Genomic DNA, 27,862 nt, shown 5'->3' on the forward strand with positions numbered 1-27,862 from the left:
TTTTCAGAGGCGAGGGTGTGAAATGGGCAAGCTTATGTTATGTTACCCTAGTACAATCAACTCAAAAAGCAATTCTGCTTTTTGGAACAATAGGCTTTGGATGTTCATGCCTATAATGCAGTAATTCCACTTCTGAGAGTTTACATTACGGAAATATCCTTTAGTATATAGAAAGCTTTATTTAGAAATAAACATGCATTTATGCTTGAAAAAGATGAAACAACCTAAATTTCCAACCATGGGAAAATGATTCAGTAAATGTGGCTCTATCTTCTTGATGAACTGTCATTTTCTTAAAGAGTCTATAACAACATAGGAAAATAAGATACTCGAAAAATAGATAGGAAGGAATAATATCTTTTAGATTAAATTATGACCACAATTGTTAAAAATAATTATAGAGGAAACAGTTGAAAGGAAAAACTATCAAATGTTAACAACAGCTTCCTGGCTGGTGTGGCCCAGTGGTTGAGCGTTGACCAATGAACTAGGATAGGAGTTGCCAACCTTTCGGACCTCACAGACCTCTGAACTAGGAGGTAACGGTTCAATTTCTACTCAGGGCACATGCTGGGGTTGTGGGCTTGATCCCCAGTAGGGGGCGTGTGGGAGGTAACCAATCTGTGATTCTCTTTCATCACTGATGTTTCTTTCCCTCCCTAAAATCAATGAAAACATTCTTTAAAAAAAAAAAAAAAAAGTTAGCCACCATAGTCTTGAGATAACAAGATTATAGACGACTGACTATATTACCTTCATTTTCAAATTTTCTATAATCAACATGTATTTTTAAAATTTATTTTTAAGTGAAATTTAAAAGCCAGAGGAGATGAAAGAGGAGGAAGTAAAGGAATGAGAGAAGAATGGCTTTATGGTTATGAAGGTTGTCTGGGCCAGTCGGAAGAGCTGAGGGCGGAGCTGAGGGCAGAGCTGATGTCTCCAGTTTAGTAAGTGAAGCAGGAACTGGAAGGGAAAACTGTCCTCGCTTCACCCAGCGAAGGGCTGCCGCCTGCCACCCAATGGTTTCACATGTGAGGTGACCCTCCAGCCCATGTTCTACATTAAGTCTCCTTTCACCACTGACGACCCCAGAGCTTGCATTTCCAAGAAAGTCTTGAAACTAACCTGGATTTAAGCAACGTGATACAGCCCGAGGCAGAACAGACATTCAAAGGGGTCAGAGGATCCAAACAAACAACATCCATCAATGGTCCCCCATAGTTACCTAGGAGTTACAGGTAATGCTGGGCCACGAGCAATGCGCTTTATTACTACTACCTATATAAGTAATATATACACACACATATATATGTACATATATATTATATACACATTATATGCATATTGTTACAAATACAGGGTGGGGTAAAAGTAGGTTTATAATTGTGAGTACTCAAAATATGGAGTTTACTTTTGTATTATCATTGTATTATTACAATAATTATTATATTACATTATATATAATACCACTGCTCTCCCTATTCCATTTTTCAATTAAAAAAAAAAATCTTTATGCCCTGACCGTTTGGCTCAGTGAATAGAACGTCAGCCTGTAGACTGAAAGGTCCCAGGTTCGATTCCAGTCAAGGGCATGTACCTTGGTTGCAGGCACATCCCAAGTGGGAGTATGCAGAAAGCAGCTAATCGATGTTTCTCTCTCATTGATGTTTCTAACTCTATCCTTCTCCCTTTCTCTGTAAAAAATCAGTAAAATTTATTTTTTTAAAAATATCTTTATTGTTGAGAGTATTACATATGTCCCCTTTCTCCCTTATATCTCCACCTTCTCCACCTCCCCCTCTCCCCTGCTCCCCCGCCTTGACCTCTTCTAGCGTGCCTCCATCCCCACCTCAGGCCTTCACCACCCTATTGTCTGTGTCCATGGATTATGCATATATGCATACAAGTCCTTTGGTTAACGAACTTTGTTTAGTGGTTGTAAATAGTCCAACTGGAGAGAGAATTCAAATCCAGGTCACTTGGTTCATCTACATGACTCTTTATCCTTTAAAATAATCCATATACAATAGACAAGATGAGTCTCCCTTAGCCGGTCTACTGTCAGTGGCTGAGGGCCATTTGTAGACACCAGAGCTCCCAGGTGCACAGAGAGCTGAACTACATTCACTCCAACCAGTGGGCACCGAAGGCCAGTCTCCCTGCCAGCTCCAAGAACCTACACTTCCACTCAGTGCCCTGGAGCCAGTGTGCAGCCTCTGGCACCCCCTCAAAACCCTTCCTATAGGCCGAATCATTTACCCAACTCCCATTGCGACAGCGCTTCTGACAAGGCGGAGGCCTATGGGAAAAACACCAGGCTGGGGCCCCAGCTGAATCATTTACAATATACAGTTAGGAAAGAATGGCTTGAACCCCGGAGCCTCTCCATGAAATTCAGTGGAATTTTCCTGGAGATATAAAAATACTTTCAGATAGAGACAAGCCCATTTGGCTAATCTCCCCTGTCCCAGGTCCCCCATCCCCACCCCCACCCTGCTGCCCGCCGTGGGGCTCAGGGCATCTGGAAGCCTTCAATAGCTTCACTGCATTGAGCCAGTTCAACGGGAACCAACAGTCAGGAGGAGACAGCAAAGAGACAAGTGTATTTCCACAGACAATGAGGAGACGGCAAAGGGTTGGAATGAAGGACTCGGGTTCTCGGTGGGTTTTATAACCACCCAAGGGAAGCCAAAAAAATGAGGAGGATTCTAGCTGTCTGCAAATTTTCAAACTAGGATCTAAATCTCTCAGCCTAGGAAACTCGGGGAGGAGACCACTTCTGAAAGAATCTGGTGGTAGAGCTGGGTGTCCTGAGGCCCCCATTTCCCAGTTTCCCTTTGGGTTTGATGTGAGTTCCTCTGAGGTTGTCAAAAGCTCTGAGAGGGTCACACCCAGGCTGCTGCCGAGTTGGGGTTCCGAGAGAGAGTGAGTAGGTCATGGAGACATCCCCAGGCCGCTCCCCACTGCCTTTCCTACATCAGGCGTCTTTTCTTTCAAGTTCTGATTATCTACCTGTGAGCATCCCCTATCATATGCAAAGTAGAGAAGAGCAGGAGAAAGAGAGAGAGGGGGGGGGGGGGGTGGGGAAGAGAAAGGGAGGCAGCATCCCATCAGTGACAGGGATGTGCTTGCTCTGGAGTCAAGTTCAGTGAGTAAACCACATGGCTTTGAGCAAGTCACCTGAAACGGAGGGTGACAACCTGCCCTTTAGGCCTGCCATGAGGATGAATGTAACATGTTCAGTAAAGAGCCCTGTAGGTAAATTGTTCAATGAAGCAAGCACAGGGAGATGGACCATACAGGGATAGAGACCCACACAGCCCCAGGACACGCATGACCCCAAACCCCTGTTTATCTTGTATCTGGAAAGGTACCTGAGGCAACTCCCCAAGAATCTCACTACTTGTCTTGAGATCTCTTAAGTGTTCCTTTGAACTTCCTCAAGACTACAACATTACTTTACTTGGGGATTATCCTTAGTGGATGGAACAATTCTTGCATTTCCATTAGAAAGGCAAGGGAGTTTAGAACTTTCTCTTTACCAGCAAAAACCGTCAGCATGCATCAACTGTGACATGGGTGACACCGGGCTTGGTATTATTTTGGCTTTAGGCAATTCCTTAGTCTTTCTTTACTCGATTGAAACAAAACTAAATGTGCAACCGCCTCAGGAATAACTTATACTCATGTGTGGGACAGGAGACTTTTAAAGTTTTACTCAGTGAAGACCACAGGATTTCAAATGCAGCAGACGTGGCCATCCCCGATGTCAACTCACCAGCATGAGCTTTGAGTAGGTGTGTTTTTAGGCGGCTGTTGTAGGAGGACTTGAAGGAGCAGAGTTTGCATCGGAATGGTTTATGGTGTCCATGGTGGGTTTGCATATGGCGATCCAAACTTGACGTAGGAGAAAAACGAAGAAACAAAAAGACAGGGTTAAAAACTGCGTGTGACGTTTTCTCATTGCCCTTTTCCAGAAATCCCATTTCTAAGCTGTTCCAAGTCATTTTGCTACTTTCCAATGATAATGGTTAAAAAAAAAAAAAAAAAAAAAAAAAAAAAAAAAAAGGCCAAGAGTGCCACCTACTCTAAAAGGAGGGGAAGCTGAAGGAAGGAGGAGATAACACTTGAGCAGAGAAGGGTTTCAAAGTGTTGAACTACTTGCAATGAGCGGATTGTTTCCAAAGCCTTTGTAAACACGCAGGTGTGATTACGGGAAGCCCCATGGTCCAGAGGCTGGTCATCCCTCTGACAAGCACAACAAACATCTACTGTACATCCGTCTTCCAGAAGCATCTTACAAGGATGTTATTTAATGATATGCATTCCCAGCATTACATCATTATTACTCTAAAGAAAATAAATCCATCCACCAAGCAAGGTGTGGGAAAAGCCCTAATGTGTATCACTACCCCACGTCACACACCCTTTCCAAACCACTCAGGTCTTATCTTCCTACTTTAAGACCGGACTCAAGTGCTCCCGACTCCATAAAACCTTCCTGATTCTTTCAGAGTGAGGTTAACATCTCCCCCTCTTTGAGACTTCATAGCATTTTACTGACACACATTTTTTAAAGAAGTGTGCCTTCTATGGCAAGTCGTTGGTGTGCTTGCTTTATTTAGCATCCGGCTAGACCCTAAACTCCTGTAAAACACTGACCTCGTCCCATTCATGTTCACATGCCCCGAAGCCTCCAGGACACTGCCGAGCACAAGGGCAAACCCGCTTATTCACAACGATGTCCTGAGGTTCTGCTAGGTGACAGATGCTGTTGTAATGTACTGCGGACCCTCGCCGGTTTGGCTCACTGGATACAGTGTCAACCCATGGACTGAAGGGTCCCGGGTTTGATTTCGGTCAAGGGCATGTACCTTGGTTGCAGGCTCAATCCCAAGCCCTGGTCAGGTTGCACGTGGAGGAGGCAACCAAAAAAATGTTTCTCTCACGCCGAAACCGATTTGGCTCAGTGGATAGAGCATTGGCCTGCGGACTGAAGGGTCCCAGGTTCGATTCCAATCAAGGGCAGGTACCTTGACTGCGGGCACATCCCGAGTAGGGGGTATGCAGGAGGCAGCTGATCAATGTTTCTAACTCTCTGTCCTCCTCCCTTCCTCTCTATAAAAAAATCAATAAAATAATATATTTTTAAAAATGTCTCTCTTGCCGAAACCAGTTTGGCTCAGTGGATAGAGCGTTGGCCATGCGGACTGAAAGGTCCCGGGTTCGATTCCGGTCAAGGGCATGTACCTTGGTAGCGGGCATATTCCCAGTAGGGGGTGTGCAAGAGGCAGCTGATTGATGACTCTCTCTCATCGATGTTTCTAACTCTCTATCCCTCTCTCTTCCTCTCTGTAAAAAATCATTAAAAATATATTTTTTAAAAATGTTTCTCTTACATCAATGTTTCTCTCTGTCTCTCCCCTTCCCTTCCCTTCCATACCCCCCCCCCTTACACACACCCCCCCCCCCCCCCAAAAAAAGGAAAAATGTCCTCGGGTGAGGATTAACAACAACAAAAAAATAGTTTTGGAATTGATGAGAATTAAACAAATTTGATGCCTGGGTCCGACAACAAAGATTAGATATTTGACTCCGAATAATAATAATAGTTTTAAGCATCCCAAACGCTGCAGAAGCACTGCCTCCTCCCGCCTTTCCACCTCCATTAACTAGCACTTTGTCTGTTTAAAGAAGCAAACAGCCCGTCAGTTATTTCCAATTACCATAAAAATAAACAGCATGTCATAGTCTTACAATTAGTCACCTTCATACAAGACCGCAGAACACATTACGGAACATTTCTCTCTGGCGCACATTCAACAGGGAAAGGCAGCAAAATGCTGTTCCGTCTCAGAACCATCTTTCTTCTCCTCACCCCAAAAGCCTTCCGTAAAAACTCCAAGTTTACAATTTCTAAGCCGGGACGAACGATGGAAAGCTCCCACTCTTCAACCACTCTGAACTGCAAGCCTCTCTCTGGGCTCCATCAACTTATCTACCTTTCAAGGTCTTTTAAAAAATATCAAGCAATGATGCCGCCCAGTCGACATGGCTCAGTGGTTGAGTGTCGACCTATGAACCAGGAGATCACGGTTCGATTCGTGGTCAGGGCACTTGCCCGGGTTGCAGGCTCCATCCCCAGTGGAGGGCGTGCAGGAGGCAGCCCATCAATGATTCTCATCACTAATGTTTCTATCTCTCTCCCCCTCTCCCTTCCTCTCTGAATCAAGCAATGAGCCTTTGGTCACATGGGTTAACAGTCCTAATTCTACCTTCCCAGTCACTCCATTTCCCAAATGGAACTCATTCCTCAAATGATGATTAGGTACCAGTAAACTTATCGAGACTCTGATCTTTCTTTGTGTACATCAGAGCCATACCTCCAAAACTGTCATTAAAAAAAAAAAAAAAGGCCTGCATTAATCAAATCTTCTATCAACCAAGCCAACTCCTGCTCTTAGCCCCATTTGACAGATCAAGTTGAAGGTAACTGCCAACTAGACAGCAGGCGTGACCCACGAGGGGCGCCTGCTGACTCCTCCGAGCTTGTCCCACCCTCACGTAGCTGCCCTCTGTGAGGTGCCCTCCCCTCAGGTAACACGCGACCTCTCCCTGAGCACTTACTTGTGCCTGAACGCGGAGACAAAGGAGCAATACTGGCAGCTGTACTTGTCCTCGCGGGCGAACATGGCCAGGGCCAGGTGGCTCCTCTCGTGAGAACGCAGCCCCTGCATGGACATCAGCACTCGGTCACATTGACTACAATGGTATCCCCCCGGCCGGGTCTCATCCTCCAACATTCCATCAAGCAAGCAGTGTTCACCATCCACCCGGTCCACCAGGGCGCCACTTGCATCTTTGGCTGCATCCAGTCCATCCAGGAACAAGTGGGCAGGGTCCTCAGCCTCCTGCTAAGAGAACCACACACACACACAGGCCCCACCGACAACATAAATATCCATGCCACTGGTCCGGGCCTTCCTCCTCTCCCTTCCTGACAGTTTCCTTCCCTGCCTCTCCAGCTCCCCCTAGAGGAGACGGCAAACCTGCCGGCCATTGGTGCTGGTTTTAGGGCAATGTCTGCAGGCCCAGGGGGCGAGGGCCTGGGAAAAGTTGAGAGAGGGGTTCTCCCACACGGAAGACAGTTTTGCTCACTTATCACCCATCTTTTAAAAAAAAGAAAATTAAAATTGTGGTCTCACCTAAAACTGACATAAAGCAGGGTTAGGGTTACGGCTCAGAGGAAAACCAAACAGCAGCCACAGGAAAGGAAGGGATACCACGCCGAGTCGTTCGGGTGTCCTTGGGAAATCAAGGAAAGGGAGCGAGCCTGCCCTCTGTCCCTCATGCTCAGCCCGCCCCGCAGACGGGGACTTCAGCCCTTGCCTGAAGGCTGATGAATAATCAATTCAAGAAATTAAGCAGCAGCTTGGTCTGAAGTCACTCATGTCTCCAGGTGGCTCCTTGGATTACTGATTATGAGAAGAGCCGCTGTCTCCCCTGAGGGAGTCCGAGGCTGGGACCGCGCCGACCACCGCTGCCCCTGCACTGCCCGCAGCCAGGCAGTTTTAGTCTTCAGAGGAGAAGAGCAGAGGATTTGCCTCCACGCCACATGGGCAAAGCAGGACAAGATCAGACGGGGCTGACGACAAATACACCGTCACATATCCAGGGAGGAGAGGAGAGCAAAGCCCTGGGCCAACTTCTCTGTCTCGGCAGGCTAGCCCTGTCCCGGGAGGCCGGGGTGGCGGTGTGGTTATCCAAACAGAGGTATCTATTCTGGCCATGATGCTCGCAATAGGCAGCCTATGAAAGGTTAAGGGGTGGGGCGTGAGGGTGGGGGAGGGATGGCACGTGTCAGTAACAGGGGAGGGGGCAGGCGGGAGACAAATCAGGCCACAGGCTCTCAGGGTCAACTGTGACGTAAGGCTTTTCGTTTTAGGTTTAATGTCTCGGCCACTCCTTCGAGGACCCAGGATAAGAAGTAAAGACAGATTCTTCTCCCAGGCTCTCTGCACCTGCCAGCCCGGCGAGAAAGAACAGTGAGAGGCCAGACCAGTGGGAGGAGCCCAAGAGGACAGAACAGAACACACTCCATTGCTCTCAGGGGCTCAGGCCACAATGAAGAGCCAACACCTAGTGGCGCTACGCGCAGAAGAGAAGGACGACCCAAAGCCTCCCGAGCCCGGAGGCCCAGATCTCCCGTTTCCGCCCAACTACCCACGTGGAAGGGAACGGGATCGGAACTGGACCGGGTCAAGAGACACGCAAGACGAGGGAGGTCCAACCTGCAAAGAAACCAAAACAAGGCGGACCGACAGCTGCACACACCCCGGTGCCGCCCTCCCCGGAGCCGCTCGGAGCCCCGGGGTTAATGAGTAACGCGCACGGACGGCTCACACACAGGGGAACGCTCCTCCAGGCCTCTCCGCGCTCACCTTCACGGCGGACACGGCGGGGACGCTGCCGTACTGGACGTGCTTCCGCAGGTGGTTGCAGATGGCCCGGAGCGTCGGGTGCACTTCCACACAGAATTTACACTTGTAGCCCACCACCTTCCGCTCCTTGATCTTTGGCACCTCTTCTAAGTGACCAAAAGGCTGGCAAAATACAGTGGTAGCCGTCAGTACTCGGAGCCCCCCCGCAACGGCCGGCATTTATTCTTGCAGCTTACTATAGCAGATTTTATTTTATTTTTTAAAAGCAGATTAGCGGGTTAAAAAACCAAGGGAGAGAGAGAATGAGGACTTTTTTTTTTTTTTTTTTTAACACATAACGAATTCGTCAGAGTCGTGGCACACTGCCTGCTATGCAAAGTCTCTGGAACCCGCATGCATTTACGACTTGTGAGAGAAGATTCCTGTGTAGAGAAGCCTCATCGTCATGGCCACCAAGGGGATCTGGTCTGCAAACCCGTTTCGACTACGGCAGGTGAGGACGTTGCATAGCTACGCCGTTAGTGAGCTTCTTGACACATACACACACACACACAATTCAATTCTACTCCTGCAGATGTTAGGTTCACGTGGCAACGCTGCGGACCCGAGCGAGACACGGCCGAGAAGCGCTCCTGAGGCCGAGAGCCAGCCCACGGCGGCCTCCGGGGAAAGAGGGCGGGCGTCGCCGTGGACCTGGGCCTCCGACAGGGCCGCTTGGCAGAGAGGAGAGACACGGAGAAACCGCCCCGACCCTCCCCCGGGGGAGGGGGTGGGTGGGGAGGAGCCTCCGGAGGAGCGAGAGGGCGGGGCACAGGACCGTGGAGAAGAGTGAGCACGGAATGGGGATAATCAAGCTCGAAATGTTTAATTGACTTATTGAGCTCTCTGGCAAGCTAAGTCACTAGAGGAAGCCCGTGGCAGCTTGGCTGGCAGCGGAGACGTGCGTGTGGGCACCAGCGCCGAGAGGCCTCCTGGGGGAAGGGGAATCAAAACATATCCTTACCCTCTCTTGTTTGAAATCTGCAAAAGCACCATCTGCATATTTCTGCTTGCTCAAAAGCTGTTTCCTCCTCTCCTGACGCTTGGCACGCTTCTGGAATTCCTCGTTGTGAACGCTCAAGTGCGAGGTCAGCTCGGCGGTGCTCTGCAGCTTGCTGTCGCAGTGCTTGCACTGATAGGCGGCGCCCTGCGGGCGGGGACCACCGCCTCCGCTGCCCAGGATGACGAAGTCCCTCTTGAGGTCCCGGCTGTGGTGGTCGGTGTAGTGCATGCACAGCAGCTCGGCCGTGCTGAAGGACAGCTTGAAGCATTTGATGCAGCGGAACGGCAGCCACTCCATCTCCTGCGCCTCGCCGCCTCCTCCTCCCCCCTCCACCTCGGCGGCTCTCTCCGGGCCACCCCTCTCCTCCTCTTCCGACGGCAGCAAAGGCGGCGGGGGCGCCGGCTTCTCGGGCTCGTCGGCGTACACGGCCGTGAAGTAGCCCCCCAGCTTGCTGGCGTGCTGCTTCTTGGGGAACACCCCCGGGTGGCGCTTCATGTAGTGGGACACGATGCCCTTCTTGCTGAAGGACTGGAAGGAGCACAGGGAGCACTTCTTCTTCTCCACCGCCCGCCGCAGCTCCTCGCTGAGCTGCGGGGAGTCGTCCTTGGGCGGCGACGGGATGATGACCTTGCTGGGCTTGTCGCTGATGGTGCGGGAGGCGGCCAGGCAGTGGGTGTAGTAGGCGTCGATGTCGTGGCGCTTCTGGTAGTGGGCCGCCAGCCCCTTGCGGATGGGGTTGGTGTAGGAGCACAGGGCGCACTTGAAGAGGTTGTTCTTGCCCTCGGGCTGGGCGCGCACGTTGTTGTGCTTGATGCGGTAGTGCCGGGCGATGCCCTTGCGCGTGGAGCAGAAGTACTTGCAGAGCTGGCACCGGAACACCGTGTGCGAGGCCAGGTGCGAGGTAGAGAAGTGCGCGGCGGGCACGGGCTCCTCGCCCCCCACCTCCTCCTCGGCAGCGGAGACCTGGGAGGGGCTCGCCTCGGCGGCGGAGGCGGCAGCGGCACTGGTGGTGGTGGTGGTGATCTCAGGCTCGGCGAGGGACAGCGGCAGCTTGGGGGGCGACGGGGAGAAGACGTCGAACTCGGGCTGGTTGTGGTACTTCTCGTAGTGGATCCGGAGCTTCTCCAGCGTGCCGTGCGTGTAGGGGCACAGCTTGCAGCGGTAGGCGCCGAAGCCCTGCTTGAAGATGCGGCTCGTCTCCTCCACGTCGCTCTGGGCCAGGTCGGCCGGCTGCTCCACGTCGTGCACGAAGTCCTCGGCGGTCACCTTGACGGCCGGGTGCCGCTTCTGGTAGTGGGTGAGGACGCCGTGGATGCGGGTGTTGATGTAGGGGCAGTGCCGGCACTTGTAGACGGCGCCCGGGTGGATGTCCACGTCCTGGGCGAAGTCGGCGGCCTTCACCTTCATGCCCGGGTGCTTCTTGCCGTAGTGGGTCAGCAGGCCGTGCAGGTTGTTGTACTCGGACTGGCACACGGTGCACTGGTACGGCGTGGAGCTGATGGCGGGGTTGGCCGAGGAGAGCTGGAGCCCCTTCTCGGGGGAGAGGCGGGCGTCCTCAGGGCCCTCTGCGTCCTGCTCGGCGGCGGCAAGGGGGGCGGGCAGGCCGCCCTCACAGTTCACGGGGCCCGCCAGGTCGTCCGACGGCAGCAGGGGGTTCTCGTCCTTCTCCTTGATGATGTCCAGCAGCACCGACTCGTCCCCGTTCATGGCCCACGGGTGGAACGCCTGGTAGTGGTTGGTGATGTCCCAGATGGAGATGGCTTCGAAGACGCAGTCCCGGCAGCGGTATGTCTTGGCCTCGGCGGGCATCAGGAGGGAGGGCGGGGAGGGGTCCGGCCCGGCCCACAGCTTGGTGGCCATGTAGGTGTAGTCCACGTAGTGCTCGGGGTGCCTCCGCTGGTAGTGCAGGAGCAGGCCGCTGGGCTCCGTGTGTGAGTAGATGCACCACTCGCAGTGGTAGCCGGCCTCGATGGAGCCGTCCAGGAAGGCCCACCGCATGATGGAGGTGACCGTGGCCTTGAGGGCGGGGTGGTCCTTCTTGGTGTGCTTCCTCAGGGCGTAGAAGTAGGGGGAGGTGTAGGAGCACTGCCTGCACTTGAGGGCGCGCAGCTTCGCCTTGTCCCGCTCCGCGGCGCCCGAGGGGGCGGCCAGCACGCAGCCGGCGGCGGCGGCGGCGGCAGGCTTCCTCTGGTTCCGGTCGCAGAGGCTCCGGATGGTGGCCGTGTGCTGCCGGATCACGTCGGCGTTGGCCTTGAAGTCCCGGTGCTTCTTCTGGTAGTGGATGAGTACCCCTTTGACCGTCCGGTTCCCGTAATCACAGTGCTGGCAGAAGAACATCTCGGTCTCCGCCGCCGCCGCCAGGGGGCCATCTCTCTCCGAGCTGCCCCCGCCGCGGCCGCCCAGGGGCGGCATGGGGGCGGGCGGCCGCGGGGAGCTCTGGGGCCCCTCGGCCCCCCTCAGCACGGCGGCCGTCGGGGGGGCCTGCCTGATGTACTTGGCAGTGACCTTTATCTCGGGGTGTCTTTTCTGGTAGTGGACAAGCACTCCCACAACGGACCGATTGCTGTAGGAGCAGTGTTTGCAGTAGTAAAGCTCAGTGCTGAGGTCTGGTGGCGGGGGCGGCGGGGGGGGAGGCGGGGAACCCATGGTGGACATTTTGGGAGACATGGGGGCACCCACCTCAAACGACAACTGGGCAAGGGCGGCACCCCTGTCCACAGACACCATGCGCATGGTTTTCTGGATCCTAAAGTAGGAGGCCTTTTCCTCGGGGTGCTTCTTCTGGTAGTGGACCAGGACAGAGTGCATGTTGGGGCTGGCGAAGGAGCACACGTCGCAGTCGTAGACGACCACGGTGCTCACGGAGGGGTCCTTCTGGTTTTCACATTCTGGAGGAAAGGTCTTGGGGGGGGTGCCCTTGCCGAAGGCCAGGCCGCCGCCGCCGCCGCCGCGAGCCGCCACGGGCGTGGACGTGGCCAGGGTCTTGGGCGCCGAGTTGAGGATCTCCCTCAGCGTCTGGGACTCGGCGCTCAGCCCCTCCTGCTGCTCCACCACGTAGCTGGAGAAGATCATGGCGTTGTTGATCTTCACCGTGGGGTGCATTCTTTGGTAGTGCGGCATCAGGCTCCGGACGTTGGGGCTCGTGTAGGAGCAGAAGCGACACCGGTAGATCAGGTCCGAGTGGTCGAAGTTGAGGACGTTCATGGCCTCGGGGTGGTGCTCCCCATAGTGCTGCTGCAGGTCCTCGAAGTTGGTGTAGTCGATGTAGCACTCCAGGCACCGGTACACCGCGCTGTGGTCGTTGGGGTCCAGGATGTACCTGAAGCTGAACTTGATGTACGGGTGCATCCGCTGGTAGTGGGTGCTGACGCTCCGGGCGGACTTGTTGTTGAAGTCACAGTGTTTGCAATAGTAGAGCCTCCCGGAGTCGCCGAAGTCCGTGCTCTCACTGTTGTGCTCGGGGCCATACAGGGGGACCTGGGCGTTGAGCAGAGCGGTGCCGGGGAGCTGGTGATCCTTCAGGTTCGCCGAGGAGCCGTAGTAGTCCTCCTCGTCCTCTGAGAGCGTGAGCTCGATCTCGGCCCCGTTGGTGGCGCTGTAGTCGTGGCTGACGCTTCGGAAGCCGGGGGGCTCCTTCTGGGGCTCGCCGCCGGCATCCCGCACCCAGATGGGCTGCGCGGCGAAGGGCGGGGGCACCTCCAGGACCGGGGGCTCCGGCGGCTCCTCCTCCCGGTCCAGCTCCACCTCGATCTCCACCTCGTGGTCTTCCTCCATCTCCTCCTCGTCGTCCTCGACGTTGATCACAGCGTCCTCCAGCTGCTTGCTCTGGTTGATCTTGCTCTGCAGGTTGCTCGCGATCTCATCGATCCTCGTCCGCTTCTTCACGGGCGACAGGTCGAGGGGGAAGTCGCTGGCCAGCTTCCGGGGGGCCTTGGCCACGAAGTTGTTCTTGGAGGACAGCCCGAGGATTGAGGTCTGGCTTTTCTTCACAGTGTTGCTGGAAGAGGGGTGGCCGTCCGCCTCGCTTTCCAACGGGAGGCCGGGGGGCGGCCCCTCGAATTTTGGCAAGTTGTCGCAGAAGGAGTGCTTGTGCTGCTGATGGACGCGTAGCCCTTTCAGGGTGGTGGTGGAGTAGTTACACATGGTGCACTTGTACGGGTGCAGGGGCGGGGCTGGCACGGGGGGCTGTGGCGGCGGCGGGGGCTGGGGCTGGGGGGGCAGCTGATGCGGCGGCGGCAGCTGCTGAGGCTGCGATGGAGGCGGCGGTGGTGGCGGCAGCGGGGGCGGCGGTGGCTGCTGCTGCTGCAGGGAGTCCAGCATGACTCCCGACTTCCTGCCGTTGATGCTCGGGCTCTCGTACGACACGACCCCTTCGTTCACGGAGGAGGCGATGCTCTCGCTCTGGGAGTTCAAGGCATCCCAGTCGGACGTCGTACCCGTGTGACACTGTTTGTGGGCCCCCAGCTTGAGCGAGCTCTTGCAAGTAAACGGACACTCGTCACATTTGTACACCGCCGTCTTGCCGGACAGGTGGATGTTCTCTATGTGCCGGGAGATGCTGCGGCGGTGCATGGTGAGGAAAGGGCAGAAGGGGCACTGGAACCTGTTCATGAACCTCCGGAAGGGGATCCCCTTGGTCTCCAGCAACTTGTGGCCGTCGGAGCCCATGAGCTGCTCGGCGGACAGGCCCGACGCCTGGTGGTCCATGGCGTTGAGGCCGTTCTCGCTGTCCAGCTCGTTGAGCTCTTCCTCGGAACTAGAGTCATTCAGCATGCTGTTCGTCTCCAGGTCGGCGGGGGAATTCGTCATGTCGGCCATCCCGTAGCGGGACCTGTCCGCCAGGTTAACGAGGCCCGAGTTGTGAGGTGACTTTGGCTTCATCGGCGGGTAGGACAGGGGTGAGTACTTGGAGGCGGACGAGGAGTTGGGCCTCAGGATGGAGTTGCTGACGGAGCCCCTGAAGCTGGGGACACTGGCGTTGGGCACCTCCCGGCTGGCAGCGTTCATGGACAGGTAGGTGGAGGAGTTGGACGTGGGGCTGGGCTCGTTCTTGGGCAGGTCGGGGAGACCCGTCCCGTCCTGTCTGAGGTTGGAGAGGACCTTGACCATGCTGCGGTGCTTCTTCATCATGTGGTCGCACCACCGTTCCCGGCGCGGCGTCTGGTAGCTGCACCACTCACAGCAGAAGTTGCCCCGGGACTTGGTCAGGGGCTTGACCATGGACTCCAGGATGCTGCGCTCCACCACCTCGGCGGGCAGCTCCTTGCAAGGGTCCTGCAGGGACACGGGCGGGATCATGGGGTCGGGCATAGGGACAGGGGCGGGAGGGAGAGCGGCGATCTCCTTCAAGCTGTTTTTGTGATACATCTTCTGGTGCTTCATGATCCTCGCCCTCCGTGGTGACTTGTACGTGCAAAACTGGCAGGAGAAGACCTTTCCAAACCCCTCGTGCATCATGATGTTGTAGTTTATGGACCCCGGAAGGGGGGGTCCCGCCGAACTCCCTTCAGCCTGCGCCCCGTGGACCTTCCTCGTGTGTTCGATGAGGAGGTTTTTGGACCTGAAGTAGCGTATGCAGAACTTGCATTGGAAAAACTTGCTCGTTGGTTTGGGACTAGGGGTGACGTGCTGACCGTAATATCCTGGACTGTGGCCATAGTAACCTCCGGTCCCCAATGCGGTTGCATTTTGACCTGAAGAGAAAACATACGGGTGAGTGGGACAAGAAAAGCAAAGCAAGGGAGAATTAAGAAATTTAATTATGCCGAAACCAGTTTGGCTCAGTGAATAGAGCGTCGGCCTGCGGACTGAAGGGTTCCGGGTTCGATTCTGGTCAAGGGTATGTACCTTGGTTGCGGGCCCAGGAGGGGGCGTGGAGGAGGCAGCTGATCGATGTTTCTAACTCTCTATCCCTCTCACTTCCTCTCCGTAAAAAAAAAAAATCAATAAAATATATTTTAAAAAAAGAAAAAAAAAGAAAAAACTGAATAAAATAGGTTAAAAAAGATCCAATCACGTAAGTCCATGTTTCTTTTCAGTTATCCTTCATAGCTATGAAAGCACGAGTTTCACCAACTGCAATCTCCATCCGAGAACTTTCAGAGAGACTATCTTGTTTTCCAAATGGAAAGGAAACTAAGAGTCAGGAGGAAGCCGAGAGGACAAAAACCTAGGAACTCAAGAATCGAAACCCGATGCCCAAACCACAAAAAGGGCTCAAAAGAGCCAGAAGCTCTTCGGAGCAGAGGCCCAAGTATCAAGAACCAAGGCCACTGGCTCAAAATACACGAGAGCACTGAAATATATCAGGCAGGCCGAGGTTAGTCTCGATTTACCTGATAAATCCTCTGCGATCCCAAATTCATCCTTTATAGACGAGAACTCCACCTCCGTCTGATTACTGGCATTCATGGACCCGGATCGTGGCTCATTCGCGTTGTCTTCGGCGACATCAGTGGGCTGCAGGAACGCCGTGTGGACATCCTGGATGTGCGCCTTGAGATCTTCGTAGGACGGGGCTCTGAAGTCACAGCCATCGCACTGAAGCACCTCCATGATCGGGGTCTACCCTCTCACATCAGGGACCTGTGGCAGAGGTCACAACGAGACATCTTAAGGAGGGCAGGACATGCGCACGCCGGGTCGACAGGGCTAAACCCATTACTGGAGAAAAGTCTAATATTCAGCAGATTTTGATCACTAAGCTCTACCGGTTGGAACACTGGCCAAAGGAAGGCAATCAGACCTAACAGGGATGATGGCCTTGACTTCATAACTTCAAAGAAGGGGGGAAAGGGGAGGGGAGAGACCCACAAAAACACCCAGATAAACTTTTATTGGTTTGATATATCTTCAAATACCATTTCTCAAAGAAACTTCCAAAGTTTGAGTAGTTTCTGAATATCTTGATCAAATTCAAATTTCTAGGTAAGTTCATTCTGATTGTGGTTCCAGCTTGGACCCATTTTCTTTTTTGAAATAGAGGCTGCCCATTCAGAGGAAAAGAGAAAATTTCAATCTCCATTTGCCGTTTTAGTATCATAACACTGGTGTTTTACCACTGCATTATGAAACAGTATGGACTCTCAAAGTGGTGGTAAAGAGGGCTTTTATTGTACTTTTATTATTTTAACCTTAATAATTTTAAGAAATAAAAATTTAAAAAATAATTTTATTATTTTAATTTAATATCTTAACTAATTTTGGGATACACCTCTTTCCTTCCTTCCTTGAACACTTTAGTTGGCTTTTTTTTTTTTTTATTGAGCTAAATGGTTATTTGCTTTTTACTACCCACCAATTATAACTTAACAGCTTCTCCAATCTAATTAGATCATAAAATATTTCTCATGAGGTTCTCAAACAACTAAGTTTAAGATGACAATCCAGCTTCTTGTTTAAAGTTTGCACCTTGGTACCTCAATTTAATGAAGGCAACAGACAGAAATTCGCAGTCTTGAAGAGGGGCTTCTGAGTCATGACTTTTTACAATCTTTTCCTATTTCTCTCCTTTACAAATGGGAAGTGTACATTTGAAGACACACACACACACACACACACGCCCACACAGGCTATGGACCTGAGGTAGAATAATTTTAAAATCTTGCCCAGCTACCTTCCTTCTGCTATTTAAAAAAATGGGATATAAATATAGAGACAGCTTCCCACTAACTCAATGGACAATCCCGTCAGTAAGAAGTTAAAAATGCAGAAGGTACAGACCTTCTTCCTATCGCAACATATATTCTGAGTGGAGATAACCAACAGGTACCTGAATGAGTGAGCTAGTTCATGGAGCTCACTCACCCCAAACTTGGCTGAGTCATTGCAATCTAGAACCACATGCCTGAAAACAAACAAATCTCTCCACGCCTTTATTGTGCAGCGACTTTCTCTACTTCCATGGGAGAAGATACCTTATGCCTGCGGGAGAGAACAAAGTCTAGCAGTATGTCCATGTGGTAGAAGCGGCCAATGAGGGAGGATTTTCCATGAAGGCATGCTCCTGCCGGATAGCCTACTAAAATAGCTCCTGGCAAGTCCAGCTCCGGACAGACAGGGCTTGCAGAGCGAGGTGCAGACATTCACCTCCTCTTCTCTCCCCGGGGGCAATCTATCCTTTTTTTCAAGAAACATTGAACCAGAGTCTTTTCAGCTAACCAAGTCTCAATATTCCAGATACACAAGCTTTTAGGTCGAAGCACCAACCCAAACCGTGTGGAAGAGGGTTGCTATCAGCTCTGGATCGGATTACAGCAGCCACCCGGGCCCCACCCCACTCCTCTCGCACAGTCCATTAGACCTGAAAACAAATTTTTCCATGGTGCAGACGACTCCTGCATTTAGAACACTTCATAGGGAAGGGGGAGAGAAAAAAAAAAAAAAGAAAAGAAAGAAAGCAGATCATCCAGTGTGCACTCCCCATCCCCCAAGCTTAGTCCTTTCATCTCAGCCAAACAAGCCACAGCTCTGCCGAATGTGTTTATCACACTTTGAAGAGATAGGAGCCCTGCGTCACTGGAGCCCGAAGACTGGCTGAGCTGCCCTCGTCCTGAGCTTCAGCGCAGCCATTTTAGCTCCGAGCACAACATGGATTCTCTGGGCTGACGATCTGCAAGGAGCCTCCAAGAGCAGAGCCAGGGCTCCTCCTGGGCTCTTCTCCTCCCAACAAAGAACGAACTGTTTTCATTCCTTTCCCCAAAAAGCTCTGCACCTCTCTCTCTTCCTCACAGGTCATGCACCAAGACTTCCGAAGGTCCTGTGATCCCATGATTGATAGGCTTGTCCCTCAGTCCCAGCAGAGCACTGGTTCTTACAGGGCGACCCTGGACCAGACCCTACGCTCCAGCAGGATTGGGGGGAGGGAGGGCGCGGGGTGGCAGAACCTCCAGAATGCCTTGGCTTCTTGGGAGTCGTCCTTCCACACACGCAGAAGACATACCATCCGATGCTGCCTGCCAGATTCCAAAGTCTAATGACCTTTGTTAATCACCAGCCAGTCTGTCTGCCTCAGCAGACCCTGCCAGCAGACACACCCTTCCACACAAAGGCTGTAGCTATTCCTTTTAAAAGAGGTTCTCTGAAAGCTCCATTGTGTAGCAGGGAGGAAAACAAAATCTCTTCCCCTTCGAAACTTCAAGCCTTTAGAAATAATGCAACAAAAGCCTTTCTGCTGCGAGTCTTTTGGGGAAGTTGGAGCCCGGTTTTGAGCGACATCAACACAAATGATGGTTCTGCACAAGGAGAGTGGGGCACCTTCGGCGTGAAGGCGTCCACCCAGAGACAAAACCCATCTCTCCGTGCAGCCCACAAACACCTCGGGCTCTTCCGAGGCTGCTAAGGATTCTAACTTCACCGGATGCAAACACAAACCAACAGTCTCCTTGTTCTGCTACAAAGGAGATTAAAGGGTTAGGAGATCAGAAAAAAAAAAAAAAAAAAGCCACTGATTTAGAAAAAAAAGAAGAGATGATGAAAGTGATTTCCTAATGGGTTCTAGCTTTAATGTTGTTGCAAGCCTCCACCTCAAAAATAGCTCAGAGCCTTGGAGGAGGTTAATCTCCAGGCTGCCGAGAGAGAACCAGCGTCGGGGACAGCTGAGTGGCCTTCAATTTGATGTCTGCACCAAGTACAGAAATGAGGATGTTGCCTCCTTTGAAAGCCATTTTGTCTTTGTGTACACATTTCTCCTGAAGACGCGCACCGACAGAAGGAAACAGAAATTGCCAGCATGGCCCGAACAATCAAAGAAAACAGAAAACTTGATGTTTGTGAGACCGAGGAGGTGCCCATGTGCTGAGAAGGCAGAGGAGGAGGTGGAAGGGGAAGGGGTTTAGGGAAGGGAGAGAAAATGAAAACTGGACCCAAGGACGGCCATATCTATCAACCAGAGGATGTTTTTGCAGCAGATGGTAATCCTCTGAGAAACCAACAACAAGGAGAGAGATGAGAAACAGGTTTTGCGAAATGGACTGTTCCAACAACCCAGAAAGAGCAACAACCCTAAAAAGGCGAAATCTAGGCTGATCTGCTACGAAAGTGGGGTTTAAAAATCAAAAGCCTTGATCTCACATCTACTTACTTCATTTAAAAAATACTGTGATAATGAGATTAGCCATAGTTTTTCCCCCTCACTGACCAAATCAGCAAAATCAAAGGCAGAAGAAGCTTCTAAATTAACTAAAAAGAAAGGTTATTTCAAAAGACAATGAGATGAATCTACAAATCGAACAAGCACCCTTCCCACTCCTTATGTCTCCTATTCCTCATACAGTATTTCTATCAGGGGACTAGACTCTGAGCACCACCCATGAGGACACCGGGCTAGGTGACTATGGATTCATTTTCTCATAACCTCACACGAATGTGCTAGGTCCTCCTAACCTGGAAGCCCTAGACCAGTGGTTCGCAAACTCATTAGTTAACAGAGCCAAATATCAACAGTACAACGATTGAAGTTTCTTTTGAGAGCCAAGATTTTTAAACTTAAACTTCTTCTAACACCACTTCTTCAAAATAGACTGGCCCAGGCTGTGGTATTTTGTGGAAGAGCCACACTCAAGGGGCCAAAGAGCCACATGTGGCTCATGAGCTGCAGTTTGCTGACCACGGCCCTAGGCCATCCGATTACTCATTACTCGCCAGTTCTTATTATCTATCAGCTGTTGATTCGTTCAATTCACATTTATAGTTTTGCGAGTTCAAAATGTGGGTTTTGTTTTTATTTTTATTTTTAAAAAATAATAAATCTTTATTGTTCAGATTATTACAGGTGTTCCTCTCCTCCCCCTCACCCCCATAACTCCCCTCCACCTGATTCCCAACCCCACCCCACGCCTTTACCCCTGCCACTGTCTTCATCCATAGGTGTAAGATTTTGTCCATCTCTTCCAGCACCCTTCAAACCCCTTTCCCGCTGTGAATTGTTAGTCCAATCCCTTTCTATGTCCCTGATTCTATTATATTCACCAGTCCATTTTGTTCTTCAGATTTTTTTTTTTTTTATTCTCTTGATTTTTAGATTCACTTGTTGCCTACAACCAAGATTACTCTACCCAGCAAAGCTATCATTCAGAATTGAAGGTCAGATAAAGAGCTTCACAGACAAGAAAAAGTTAAATGAGTTCATCAGCAACAAACCAGGATTACATGAAATGCTGAAGGGTATTCTTTAAGAAGAGGAAGAAGAAGAAAGAGGTAAAGGTAAAAAATTATCAACAAAAAGACATCAAAATGTGGGGTTTTGATGGGTAACCCCAAATCCTATTCTCCATATTTGACAAACTCTTCAAGTCACATTTCAAGCAAATCCAAAGGTTTTGTTAAAGCTCTGGAATACACGCATGAGAATGGGGGAAGGGGAGTTATGGGAACAGGCCACTCTTCCTCCACCTTAAGAACACCTTAAGGGTACAGTGAATATGTACCGTCTGCCCACACACTCTGTGCACAGAACTCCTGGGATCCACCAGGCCTCCGCTGTCTTCCTGTGAAGGTGAAAGGGGACAACCCACTGCCCAGGAGTAACTGGAGGTGGGGGAGGTGCCCTGACGGTTCACAGAGTTCTGGCACTGTTCTTTAAGTCTGCATGGCCCAGGAGCAGTCTTTAAGTCAAAATCCCAATTGTCCCCGGGTGGGGCCCAAATTAAACACGCAGGCCTTGCCTGGATCTAACCTGTCCTCTGACAGTAGGACTGCAGACCGGAAATAAAGCTGTGAAGCACCCCCACCACAGGGACTCAGCGGCAACTAATTATAACCTTCAGAGCCTTGGAGGACCAGAACCAGAAACGCCATCAGGTGCTTTTCCTCTGTCCACTCCAGAAACTTAGTTCCATTTAAGACAGCGAGCTCCCTGGCTCTCTCGAATCCCAATTCTAATCAAGGGCTTTAGTTTTAGCACCTGTTGTCTGTGCCATTCTTACTTTCCTGTCCTACCAGTGGAAGAAACAATTACCCAAGGACAGGTAGTAGGATACATACATTTTGGAATAGCTCAGCTAGAAAAACAGAAATATCGAGCTTAAAGATCTTCCTACAAATGTTTTTGCAGATCAGAAACTGTTTTTAAAAAATATATATATTTTATTGATTTCTTACAGAGAGGAGGAGAGAGTTGGAGAGATATACAGTTAGAAACATTGATGAGAGAGAAACATCGATCAGCTGCCTCCTGCATACCCCCCACCGGGGATGTGTCCACAACCAACGTACATGCCCCTGACAGGAATCAAACCTGAGATCTTCCAGTCCCCAGGCTGACGCTCTATCCACTGAGCCAAACCAGTTTTGGCAGATCAGAAACTGTTGACAGGAAGAGGTCAAAGAGCTGTGGGGTGTGTGGGGAGGTTAATGTTTCTATTTGCAAACCCCTCAGGGCCATGGTTTGGGAGGAATTTTCATGCATAGGGTGGAAAATGGGGGAGGGGTGACTGTTGGGTTGTTACTCTTAGCAACAAGGGGTGTTCTATATCAGTGGTCGCCATGACCACCGGTGGTCCGTGAGGTCTGAAAGGTTAGCGACCACTGTTCGATATCACTTATCATCATGGTCAAAGTGGGAGTCCTGATATTTTACAATGCAAATATAGTATCTTGCTCGCTCGCTAGCTCTCATATAATACATATATATGTAATTTTTTTTAATATATTTTTTATTGATTTTTCACAGAGAGGAAGAGAGAGGGATAGAGAGTTAGAAACATCGATGAGAGAGAATCATCGATCAGCTGCCTCATGCACACCCCCTACTGGGGATGCGCCCGCAACCAAGGTACATGCCCTTGACCGGAATCAAACCCGGGACCTTGCAGTCCCCAGGCCGATGCTCTATCCACTGAGCCAAACCGGTCCCGGCTATATGTAATTTTTTAAAAAATTTAATTTGAACTCAGATATGAGCATGTGCACTCCAAATTAATAGAGGAGATCTGCTGGCAAAATAAACCAACAAAGAACATCCAAAACAAGCTACCTCCATCGATCTCACAGCATTTGGTACTACTATAGATCCCAGCTCACCATGTGGTGTCTTCAAATGTCCTATCAAATGTTTATACTGTTTGCTACATGATCTAAGCAGTTCTGTGTACTCTTGGCAATCACCACACTAATGAAAGGTTTAACATATCAGGGAGGATAAATAATTAAGGAATTCAGAAGGGAGACACAGCTGTTCTTCAAAACCAAATTTTCAGAAGAGAAAGAATTAATTTGCAACCACATATGTAACCCCCAATAGGAGGCTGAATTTACATAGAAGCAGAGAAATGCCATGAGACCTTAAGTCCCGCCAATGCATGTGGTCTCTGTGCTACTACGTGGCCGGCCTGGTCCATCTGTGTGTGGAACCTTGTACATGAAATGCAAAGTCTGAAGCAGGCAATCTGCGGATTAATAACCCAGTCAACCTTCTGGCAGCCAAGAAAGCTAGTCTTCAGGTCATCTATTTTAGCTTTGTTCTCCTGCGTAAAGTTTTCAAGTATGACAGAGCACACTGGAGTAATATTTCATTAACAGATACCTTTGAGATCATCGTTAAAATGGATGAGCACCTAGGGATGTAATCCAAGCGACTACAAAAATGCCAGGTATGTAAATAAGCGGTGATTCGGGCTGAGTGACCTGTTATGAAAGTGAGTGTCTAATACAGAAAGAGATAGTACATACCTTCTGGATAATTCACGCATTCCTTTGCAATGATATAAGGCTAACTGAGGCCAACAAGCCAACAGGCAGTCTGCCAGCTCCCCTGTCCTTAGAAAAGGAAGCGTGTGATTCGAACGAGGAGATAAAAGAGGAGAGAAGGGACTGGGAAAGAAAGGGAGGAAGCAGGGTGGTATCTCAGCAGCTTCAGGCTTCATTGTCTGTGAAGGGGAATGGACCTTCAGTGCACCAGATAACTCTCATTCTGAGAAGGGCCCTGGCAGTATTCTCCCGGAGAAACAAAACAAAACGCCTTCCCTTGCACTAAAATTCTCAAAAGACAACCATGACCAACGAGATCCCAGCTCGTCTCATTCTTTCCAATGGCGGAAACCCACTCTTGATGTTGACCGAATTCTCTGAAATGGCATGGTCCCATCGGGAAGTTCCTTGGAAACGCCGAAACCATTCTCGCCCTCGCCTTTAGAGCCAGAGAAAACGGATTTCTCTCCTCCTGGCCCAACCCTCACCCGCACAGCAGAGGCAGAAAATCAACGGTGCTCCTTTCCTAGACTCTTGCGAGTGCTGGCTGGGTTTCTACAGACACTTTTCACACTACAAGAACTCTCATTATAAAAATTGTAAAATTAAAGGGAAGTTGCAGATACGCTGCTGGGTCTTCATTACAGAACTGATTAAGACGCAGACTAAGCAGAAGCTGCGGTACAAGGCATTTGCCACGCCACGAAAGACTACGCCGCGCACGGGGTCCCTCTTCTGTGGGTTTGAGACGCCTGGCAGACCTCAAGCCTTGGCCATAGAGCCGTTTCTGGCACAAAAGGTTTCAATTCTACATTGTCAGTGAACGAATCCAGAAACCATTTTAACAACATACCTTATCTCAGTTAGCATTCAGAGGGAGGGGGAAAAGGGCCCCAAAGGATGCATGGTGGGCAATGTGGACAGTATAAGGAAGTTTGGTTACAACTCTTTTCATTTGGGGAAAAGCCCACAACTGTCCCGATCCCATTCCTCTGAGGCTGGCTCACCACCTTCTAGGCTCTTGGTTTGCTCAGAGAAGTCAGACACGTCACTTCCTTTAGATGAGAACTCTCCCTCCCACTTCTGCCTTTATCAGTGGCACTCAAGGCCCTGGTCCAAGCAATGCAATGACCTTTCCAATCTACATTTTTGTATCTGATAAAACTGATTACTCGAGCCTAGTACCTGGGTCTGTCTGTCCCTCTCCAAACCATGGCTCCCGATCAGATAAAGCCCGAAGCAGACCAGAAGGACTGCAATGGTGTAGAGATCATGACCACATTGATAATTCTTCCTCCCCAAGGAGATGGTCATTTTCTCCCCATCTTCTCCCCTTTAGCAGAAGCCATTAGGCTCTTCTCCCTTTGAATTAAACTAACACATTGCCCTAGCCGGTTTGGCTCAGTGGATAAGAGTGTTGGCCTGCAGACTGAGGGGTCCCAGGTTCGATTCCGGTCAAGGACACATATCTGGGTTGCAGGCTTAATCCCCAGTTGGGGGGCATGTGGAGGCAGTCGATCAATGACTCTCATCATTGATGTTTCTGTCTCCCTTTCCCTCTCCTTTCCTCTCTGAAATCAATAAAAATATTTTTTAAATAAAATAAACTAACACTGGGCTCATTCAGGCCCATTAATAAAACTTTACTAAATAAAATAATATGAAAGCAAACGAACACACACAGTATGAAAACAAACGAACACACACAGCATGAGACCAGCAGATACCCAAGAATTAGGATTTTTTTTTTTTAAAGATAGCTAAGAATCTCTCTCCCCTTCACAATTCCCATTCTACTTTTTCAGTGAGTAAGTTCACTCCTAACAATCACTGCAGCCCCCCAAAAAACTTCTAAACGGAAGGTGAAGACATTTGTCTGTCAACCCAACAGCAGAATGCATCAGTGTGTGAAAACACTGCAGTGCTCAGATGCTTGGCTCAAGCCCACATTCCATGAGTCCTTCATGATAAATCTCACCTTTGCCCCACAAACCTAGGTTTTCCAGCGTATTCACTATTGGCCTGTTCTAGAAACCAGTGACAAACATACAGCAAAGCCTGCCTAGCAAGTGCAAGAATGTGTTCCCAGCAGGCATGATGCTGCTGCCTGCCTGCCGTCTGCACTTGCAGCCAAGTCTTTTTTGAGAAGCCTTTCCTTGGGCCGTTTTGTTAAATGGAGAGATCAGATTATGATGTTCCACCTTTTGGTACAAAGGCTGTGTTTTAGAAGATGTTCTTCTCAGATTTTCAAAAGATTCCACTCCTTCTCCCCGCCCAAACTTCATTCATTTCCTTCATTCATTCATATGATTATTTGGAGACAAATGCCCAGTTTTACATGGCTGACTCCTCATCATTCTGGTATGGGCTGAAAGATTTTATCCAAGGGGTTTTCCCTGACAACTCCATCTAGCATTAGCCCACCCTCCCCAGCCCATGGAATCCAGTCCAGTCCCCTGTCCTCAACTCGCATTCACTTCTTCTTCTTCTTCTTTTTTAAATTTTTAATATATTTTATTGATTTTTTTTACAGAGAGGAAGAGAGAGGGATAGAAAGCTAGAAACATCAATGAGAGAGAAACAGATCAACTGCCTCCTGCACAACCCCTACTGGGGATGTGCCCGAAACCAAGGTACATGCCCTTGACCAGAATCGAACCTGGGACATTTCAGTCTGCAGACCAACGCTCTACCACTGAGCCAAACCGGTTTCGGCTGCACTCACTTCTGATCACCCTAGGCTGTTTTACTTTCTTCACGGTTGACATGATACCCATCTGTTTTGCCTCCCTCCCCTAGAACATCAGCATTCTGAGAGCAGGCCCATGCCTGTCTACGTGCACTTCTATCTTTAGCACTGGATTTACTTCATACATATGAGCACTCAGCAAATATGCTGAATGAATGAATCAAAGCTTCTGAGTTATGGGAGTCCAACAGAACACAAAAAAGACTTATCACGAGAGTTCGATTCTTCTACTAACCTTATCATAGAGCAGCCATCCCAACCAGGGGCAATTGTGTAGCCTCTTTATCCCCTCACCCCACACTGGGGAAATGTGGCGGTACCTGGGGACATTTCTGGTTCTCACAATTGAAGGAGGGTGCTACTGACATCTGATGGGTGGAGGCCAGGGATTCTACTAATTATTCTACAATGTCCAGGGCAGCCCCAGTAACAAAGAGTCGATCTGGTCCAAGATGTCACTGCGGTACAGAGGCTGGGAACCCTGTCCCAAGCAGTCTCTGCATATGACCTACCCGCCCTTACATGTCTTTCATTGGGGTCCTGGCTGAGGAATCTCTGCACTAGATAATCAGCCAGTTCTTCCCTAACTCAAAGATTTTAGGACTCTATGTTTCTAAACGATCCTAGCGCCCTTCATGTCATAGGATATCACAAGCTTTTCATTTTCTGATTTGGGTCTTTTACTAAAAACTTTTCAGTAAGATTTTTTGAGCGATAAGGCCCTTGCACTGTTAATGATCGTGTGGGCTTTGTGGGTAAAGAAGGGGTCAATGTCATTGAAAATGGTCACATTCTACACTTGGCATGTGGCTTTCAAATACAATTTCTGCGAAAAATATGCCTATTTTCTCCTGTCCAACGTGTAAAATTACCTTTTCTCCAATGGATGGGGCCCCAGGCTATTCTAAATCACTTTTGCTTCTTATAGTCACAGGTCTGGCCGATGGATCTTGGTATGAATGAGTATCTGCGTGCCTGCTTTCCAGGAGAAAGTTAACCCATGGTTTCAACTCAAACTAAACACTCAGGCAGCTAAGTCATTCCAGAGAGCCCCTGTGAGCAGAAAAACAAAACCAAACCTGGTGCTATGTGACAGTCCCCGCACTGCACCGACCGAAACTCAAGAAGCCACATCACGGTGACAAATGTGCTAACCACCGGGATACTAGGAATTCTTAGTCCCCACTTGTCCTTGATATTTGAGTAAGTGGCCATCTTCCTTTTCCTGGTCATCATCCATGGGGAAGGTGCTCTAACCAGAGCACCTCATCCCACTCTCATATTTATAACTTTGCTAAGCTCCCTTGAACTGAGGTGCCACTTGGAATCACCATCGGCAGCCACCCTGGAAGCTACCTGGTTGCCTTCCCTGCACAGAAACCTTTTAATGCTTGTCTACAAGGATTCTGGGAAGGCCAAGGAACAATTCTCCCTTATACCTACCTCCACATTCTTTACACACTTGCATGGAGGGAAATATATTTCTCTCCTTTGCCTCCTTGAAAAGTACTGAAACAATGGAACTGTGCTTTCCTTAAGTCAAACAGAAGAATTCATTCTGAAAGCAAACTGTCTATAGGCTCACAGTGAGGAGATACTAAAGAACATGTGATCCAACCTGATCCAATCTATCCGTTTTTCAGATCATGAAATTGAGGTCTCAGAAAAAATAACCTGCCCCAGGCTCCTGGGACACAAACTCTCCGAAGCCAGAAAAGAAAAAAGAAAAGAAAAAAAAAGCCAGGGAGGGGAAACAACTTTGGAATTCTATAGTTTGAGAATGGAAAGTAGCAGTAAAGACACTCCATAAATGTTATTCAATTCATTAGTAGCTATTCTGACTTAAAACTCATGCCCATATATTCTCATTATGACTAGTCTTTCTTCCCTGGGGCGGCAGATTCCAGAATAAGCCCCCGTGTCTCCCCTGCTCTGAATTCTACA

General features: G+C 50.0%; 1 protein-coding gene across 15 annotated transcripts in view; it reads right to left on the reverse strand.

Moving 5' to 3' along the window:
* Window positions 1-27,862, reverse strand: part of ZNF462 (zinc finger protein 462) — a 138,082-nt gene that overhangs the window by 66,545 nt on the left and 43,675 nt on the right. For 11 of the 15 annotated variants that reach the window (XR_014796408.1, XM_084899730.1, XM_084899732.1 and 8 more), the window contains 5 exons: window positions 15,819-16,068; window positions 9,445-15,176; window positions 8,442-8,603; window positions 6,628-6,914; window positions 3,779-3,897 (listed from right to left, as the gene is read on the reverse strand). Coding sequence is in view for 12 of the 15 variants with exons in the window: in XM_084899730.1 (XP_084755856.1) it covers window positions 3,779-3,897; window positions 6,628-6,914; window positions 8,442-8,603; window positions 9,445-15,176; window positions 15,819-16,038 (6,520 nt within the window). In the remaining 3 variants the exon portion in view is untranslated. The remainder of the gene's footprint in view (window positions 1-3,778; window positions 3,898-6,627; window positions 6,915-8,441; window positions 8,604-9,444; window positions 15,177-15,818; window positions 16,069-27,862) is intronic. The other 4 variants (XR_014796409.1, XR_014796410.1, XM_084899723.1 and 1 more) reach the window with 4 other exon arrangements.

The sequence above is a fragment of the Pipistrellus hanaki genome (genome assembly GCF_964339955.1).
Source record: "Pipistrellus hanaki genome assembly, chromosome: 11".
Taxonomy (NCBI): Eukaryota; Metazoa; Chordata; class Mammalia; order Chiroptera; family Vespertilionidae; genus Pipistrellus; species Pipistrellus hanaki.